At 35.2% G+C, this 7,412-nt stretch overlaps 1 protein-coding gene across 1 annotated transcript in view; it reads left to right on the top strand.

Moving 5' to 3' along the window:
* LOC107750718 (phosphatidylinositol 4,5-bisphosphate 5-phosphatase A-like) overlaps positions 1-6,158 on the top strand; it is a 50,168-nt gene extending 44,010 nt beyond the window's left edge. The window contains exon 6 of the mRNA XM_016566267.1: positions 6,020-6,158. Within this exon, the coding sequence (XP_016421753.1) occupies positions 6,020-6,158 (139 nt within the window). The remainder of the gene's footprint in view (positions 1-6,019) is intronic.
* The last annotated feature ends 1,254 nt before the right edge of the window (positions 6,159-7,412 follow it).

Genomic DNA, 7,412 nt, shown 5'->3' with positions numbered 1-7,412 from the left:
GACCAAGGTTGAAAAACCCAAATTGGTCTAATTTAGTGCATAATCAATAGATTCAAATACCAAGTCATTCCATTTTTAGCACCACTTGTATTGATGGGAAGTCTGATTCCTTTCCGCAAAATTCAAAACTTGATATAATTTGCATTTTTCCATTAAACAGTATATGTCTGAAATATAAGTCAAAGCAATTCACTCAGATGACTTGAGAATTGTGAACTGATTTGTGACTTTGTGACCTACTTTGCTGCTTATTAATAGTTAGTAAAGTAGTTGTTAAGTTTAGGTATTGGGTAGCATTAGGGATGTAAAATATGGTCATGCAAAATATGTGCTTTATAAGTACTAATAAACAGCCAATAATAGGCATGCTAATAAGCAACTAGTTAACAGTGAGAATTAAAGCGTTACCAACATTTGTTATTATCAACAGTGAAAGTTTTTTTTTTGGAAACCATCATATATTTTTTCAAGATTCTTCAATTAATAGAAATATAATAGCATTTATTTTAACTAGAAATCTTTAGTAAAATTATAAATGTATTTTTTAATGACATGTTTAATTGATTTAATGCATTCTTGTTGAATAAAAATTAAAAAAAAATAACATTTACATAAATTAACAAATGCAATTGAACTTTTATTATTATTATTATTATTATTATTATTATTACTCTAACAACTCTAAATGCAGAAAATTAGGTTTTGTCTTCACTTCCAGGGAGTAAGAACAATGGGTAGTGCGCTTAAAACTGAGCTAGAAAGAGAACCGAGACAAACCCGGAGAGACAGGAGAGGGAGAATGTTCTCTCAACTAATATTTAGAGGGTAATTAATGTTCCCCTCCTCTTGCCAAGGTACATCTGGCATAGAATGAAAGACAAAGACACAGTACTGTGGTTTCGCTGGCTGCCACGAGAAACGCTGCAACTACAACTCTTGGCTCATTGATCGCTAGGAAGGCCATTACTTTAATTAGATGGTGTGTCCTTGGCTAAAAACGTAAACACATAAAAGTAGAAAAAGTTCTGCAACTCTTACTCTTTCATGAAATTACCTGAAGATGGGTTTTCACACTAGAGTCCGTTCTAAAGCTGTGCCGAGTGGGGTGAAATTATATTGCTCTTCGGAGAAGGAGTGAGCTGTCCAGTGATTAATGGTCGGAGGTGGTCTTGTGTTGTTTGCAGTGGTAATAGTGGCTCCTGAGGGGGAAAAATGATCATATGGCTTTCCTCTTCTACTGGGCTATCTAAAATACTGCATCACCAGGGTTGGGCAGCATTTAAAATTGGCTAATTCGTAATTCATGTTGGAATTTGCATTGGCCACGCCCCTCAGAATGTTGCATTAAAGTGACAGGAAGAGAAATGTAATTAATTTCAACAGTCACACTTTAATTCGCTTTTACACAAGATATGCAACAAAGTATAATTAATTATATCATTAATTACGTTGAATCTGTCAATCACAAAGTTCTATGCAACTTTGTGACTGAAAGAAGTCTTTTACGGCTACATTTATTTGATCAAAAATACAGTAAAAACTGTAATATTGCAAAATATTGTTACTATTTAAAATACATACATTTTCTATTCCTACATATTTTAAAATTTCGTTTATTCCTGTGATGGCAAAACATGAATTTCCAGTGGCCATCACTCCAGGCTCAGCGAAAACAGTTGTGCTGATGAATATTTTTTTTATTATATATTACAAGATTTTTATTTTTTTTTATCAATAGAAGGGTCAAAAGAACAGCATTTATTTACATTATAAATGTAACATTTATTAACATGACAAATGTCTTTACTATCAGTTTTCATCAGCTGAATGCATTCCTGCTGAATAAAAGTATTAATTTCTTAACAAATAGATCTTGGTTGGTTGGTTGGTTGGATGGATGGATGGATAGATAGATAGATAGATAGATAGATAGATAGATAGATAGATAGGTAGAGAGGTGCATATTCATATGTTTACTTAACCTGTTGTCTCACTCTAAAAAATACTGGGTGAAATATGTTGTGTATATAAATAGAGGTGGCATTTAAAACACATACATTTACATTTAGTCCTTTAGCAGATGCTTTTATCCAAAGTGACTTACAAATGAGGACAATGGAAGCAATCATAATCATCAAAAGAGCAATGATATGCAGGTGCTATAACAAGTCTCTTATTAAGTCACTTATTATAAAATAATTGTATTATTTAATATTATAAAACATATCCTTTTCAAATGAACGCAAAATTATCCGCAGGTGTCCCGTGATTTCAAGCACAATTCGTTCCAGAAAAAAATTCCTTAATTACCATTAGTTTAGAATTACAACTAAAGAGAAAAAACATGTGCCTCTGCTCCGCATGGGGTTTGCTCATTTGGTAAACATAAGAACAGCCTTTTGTCTCTTAACACGTGGATTCAAACACTGCTTAACAAGGTAATTACCCGGCCCACTTGTAACCCTGTCTGCCTCTTCAAGTATCATTCACTATTAACATACAGCAAATATACACAATGAGTCATGCTTAATTTGACAAGACATTTTGACCCCAGCTTCAAAACTGTCTTTAGCACTTATCATTACAGACAACTGTTAGAAAATAAATAAACAGATAGATAAATAAATAAATCTCTACATGAAACAAGAGAAAACAGCACTGTTATGATTTTAAATGTGACCCTAGTCAGAGTAGGCATATTACATAATTTGACAGAAACAAATATGATACAAAAAATGAATATATTTTATTGTTGTGTATCGGAATGCTTACAGCTTAGTTCAGTTTTGACATTATTTACACATCCGCATCTCAGCAAGATCACAGATCACAAAAGGAGATTTACAAGCAGATTACCAGCAAATAACTAAATAAAATACTTAAATATTTTGTATAATAAAATAACTCTGAAAAGATGTTCAACATATTTTATTTTACTTTATTTTTCAATTTATTTAGGTTTTTTCCCCTCATTACTGTACTCAGTACTGTTTCATTACTGTAGGAATATATTCCACCCCAGAAAAAAAATATATATACAGTATAAAATAGGTAATTGTGACTTTTTATCTCACAATTCACAATACAAATACTTATATAATTGTATATAATTGTTTATACAAGAAGATAGACACCGTTATCATCTCCGTGTAAACTACAAAAACCCAAATTTGTGAAAACTGTGATGTCATGTGCATACATATTACATGTTCAGTCTATAGTATGGACTATACACAGTATAGAAATGTGCATCTGCACAGGTGTGTAGTGTTTCTTTACAAAGTGACATCGCCAACTACTGGCCTGGCATGCATAATACAGCATTTTTAGGGTTTTTTTGCTGATCCTTGTGAACGTATGTGAAAATGTTCAAAAACGTACAATTTTAGTACAATTGTTGTGTAAATGTATCTTCCAAATTGTGAAAGAAAAAAAAAAAGAGAATTGTGAAGAAGAAAAAAATTGCAATTACCATCTTTTTTTTTTTTTATGTGGTGTCTAAAAATGCTTCCATGTATACAGCTGTTTATATGAGAAGTGGTTCACATGACTCTGGCCACCTTCTATGCTCATAGCATCTGACATTGAACCTGTATTCACATCCTGTATCTTATCTAATCTATAACCATCAATATAATAACCAGCCTTGAATGGGTTCTTACAATATGAGCCACAAATGTATTGCCCAACTGCCTCTATAGATCCTGTTTGACCAAGCATTCAAGCCCTGCAATCATGAGATTACGCCTGCATCACCACGAGGGAATTCTGGGAAGGGATTTGCTATTCATCCTTGATATTTACCACAAACTGGGGGGCTGTGTGTATTGTGTGACACATCTAAGTCTTCTTGCATAGATATAGAAGCATCAGAAAGCCATCCAGAGTGCTGGAGAGGACAGAGTGCAGAAACTAAAGCCAAGGCATTAGGCTGCCAGGCCCAGAGGAGCTGTCATTTACCAGCATTACTGATCACATCCAGGGCTTCCATTAGCCCATCTGGCAGAAGATCAGCTAGATGATCCAGCTCAGTGAATTAAGAGGTTGGATCATGAAGGTAGATCCAGTGGTGGATGAGCTTCTTGTGAACACATGCTAAAGGTCAATCTATGGAAGGCTGAAAGTATTCAGCTTCGACTTTTGGTCGGTATGGATTTCGGAAACGATGGGAAATGGGAAATGAAGTGACCGTAAAAGTCTCCTGTTGCCTGATTAGTTTGAATACTACAAGGTGCAAAAGCATGAGGAAAATATCTTCATAAATATAAATTTAGCATCATTCAAAAGGCAATTTTCCACCCCTAAACCTAACCTTCGATAGCAAATTGTTTGAAAACATACAAATGATATGTAATATGTGTGAAACAAATTAAAATGAATCAGCAGTGCTGGGAAGGTTACTTTGGAAATGTAATATGTTGCAGATTACAAGTTACCCTATTTAAAATGTAATAAGTAGTGTAACTATTTCAATTATTTTATTAAAGTAATGTAACTATATCAATATTATCTTGTCTAAATTTCTAATGAATGTTTTTCAACTGTTGATCATTTTCAAACATTTAAAGCAGGTGGGGTTAAGCTTAAAGTACTACTCAATACTGATTACTGTTAGACTTTCAAAATCCTTCATCACTTGAACTAAGATTATAATAATTTAATTTTAAAGCACAGCCACCACAAAATCAGACCTTAACACCTCTTCAAATCTTTGCATAACTATGTCAGAAACGCTGGCATCTAATAATGCCTTGGGAAAAACTCCAAATCTTAAAAATAATAAAACATACCTGCCCTTAAATGCCAGGAGGCATCATGCACAACAAAAACAACTTAATATTACAAATGAGAAACACATTAATATTATTTAGCGTATACTATCTTGATGTAACCCCCTTAGCAATTGTTCACATTTTCATAAGTAACTGTAAATTAATTCAACATTTTTCTCAGTAACTAAAAGATTACAGTTACATTTACAGTTACCTTTATTTTGTAATTAAATTACGTAACGGCATTGCATATAGCTAGTTACACCCCAACACTATGAATCAGTCACCGGTTCATCAAAACCTAAAAACGAATTGCCATGAGGTTGTGTTGGCAATTCACAAAAAAAATTAAAAATAAATAAAAAAAACTCACTTTAGCATCACCCTGGCAACCATCAACAACATCATTATTGTGTTCCACAAACCAAAAGTCATGAAAAATAAAGATGTTTATTTGTAAAGTTCAAAAAATGAAATGTGATTTAAAGAAAAGATGTGTCGAGGCTAAGCCAAAAAGTTAAATCAAATCCTCATCCTCATGAATTGCAGAGCAGTCTGCTTGTCATCTGGTGCATGGATAACAGGCCCTGTAAGAGACGGGATGAGTCAGCAGGGGGAAAAACGGAAGCTGTACTTTGAAGTTTTCATCTTGCCTTTCAGATGGACTAGTTACCCGAACTGACACGGGCTAGTTTGACTCAACTGCACACAGAGACATATTTTGATGAAATTGAATTACAAAGGAAGACTTTGCAATAATATTTTTACATTAAAATATGACTGTAAATATTTGTCTCATGCCAAATGTGCTAAATTATTAATTTAGAGAAAATATTAGTGATATTTTTTTAATGAGAAAAATCATCCCAGGATGCACCTCTCTAAAGACTATGCAGCAAGAGTTCAGTACAAGCTCACAAAATGGCTACAACTCTAAGACATTTTGCCATATTAATAAAGAGGAGTGTTACCCATATTTTGAATGACTGCCATATACTGTACATATACAAAAAAGTGACTAAGATATTGGCCTCACACTTTTGTGACTTGTAGTGTTCTAATCAGGCAACAGGAGACTTTTACAATCACTTCATTTCTCAGCGCCGATGGTTTCATTTTCTTCATCTTCTTAAAATGAAATCCCAAATCACATACCATTGTCATACATGAACAACAACGTGCAAACAAGAGTTTATCCTATCTTCTACTTGGGGTTTGACAATAATGTGACTGCTCTTTTCTGGCAGTCTCTGCACAGCCCCGCACCCGCTGGACCAGAGCTATCAGACTTGCACTCTAATTCCCGGGCTCCGGCCAGTAGACTGTCAAGCTCTGGCAACCTCAAATTTGCCTGGCAAAGACATTCGAACAAATGTTTCGAGATAAAGCTGATCCATTCACCATGTGACTGAGCACGCTAACAATGCTAACAACAACACCACAGTGTCCGTCGAAGAGTAACAGCCTTTAACTCGCCAATACCATCATACATAACCCATTATTTATAGACGATCAGTCACTGCAAAAGTTGACGCTCAAACAAACAAGTTCTCTCATGCCGGCTAACTTGGAAAAGATTATGACAACACTTCAAAAGGCTGATTGTTCAGGGTTGCGTCTGGCAGGATGTGTTTTGGTAAAGCCGGGCAGGTGTCCCATTGTAGCAGGGTGATTATTGCGACCGTGAGGTAATCCAGTCATTTGGACCGCAGGGAACGCAGCTGTACGGGTGTCAGCGCACCTCGGAAAACTCAGGAAAATCAGGGTGTTTATGCCTAAACTGAATGAAACCCAAAACTTCACACATTGGTAGAACATATAGAGACGGCTTCTGCATTTTTATTTCATTAGTTCTCATTACAGAATCCTCTCTAATATGTGTGAATTTGATCACACCTCTGAGGATTATCAATTACAGTAATTACACAGTTGATAAAATTATTGCAGCAGTAGTTTTTTTTTTTTTTCGTGACAGGAAACATGTATCCATATCCAAACAAATATCCATATTTCAAACGTAATAAACACTTTTCTCTCACTTCCAGTATCTGGCGTACGTGGAAGCTGTTCCGGCGAATGATGACGTAGGACGTAGGCGTCGCGTACGCGCCTCTCATATATGCTAGTCTGATATATGCGAGTTTGTTTACAGGAGCAAAGGAAGCAAAGTTTCCTTACTTTAGCAAAGGAAGACCAGTCTCCTCTTGGCTTATATCGAAATCCTCCGACATTTTTCTTTACAAATCCTCGGATTAGTGATGGCCGCTTTTGAAACACTGCTTCATGAAGCTTCGAAACCTTTGCAAATCAATTGTTTCGAAACAGTGGTTCAGAGCGCGTATCAAAAAGCCAAAGTCACGTGATTTTTGTAAACGAGGCTTCGTTATGTCATAACTGTTTCGAAACGTTTCGAAATTTCAATAGTTCGCCTTAGGGGGGCGATCTCTGTGAACCTGTGAATCATGCGAGTTCACTGAGATCGCCCGCAGCGGCGAACCACTGCATCAGCGTCTATGGTTATACGATCTCGGATCAGTTTGATCAATTTGTAGACATTTTTAATAAAACATTTGTGTAATTAATAGTCATCGTAGTAGTTAATAGTCTCTTACTGGCCTGTTTAAACAAGCTCTCCATAAA

Source organism: Sinocyclocheilus rhinocerous, unplaced genomic scaffold (genome assembly GCF_001515625.1).
Source record: "Sinocyclocheilus rhinocerous isolate Xijiao unplaced genomic scaffold, SAMN03320098_v1.1 scaffold1302, whole genome shotgun sequence".
Taxonomy (NCBI): Eukaryota; Metazoa; Chordata; class Actinopteri; order Cypriniformes; family Cyprinidae; genus Sinocyclocheilus; species Sinocyclocheilus rhinocerous.
This window is presented reverse-complemented; position numbering and strand designations above follow the sequence as displayed.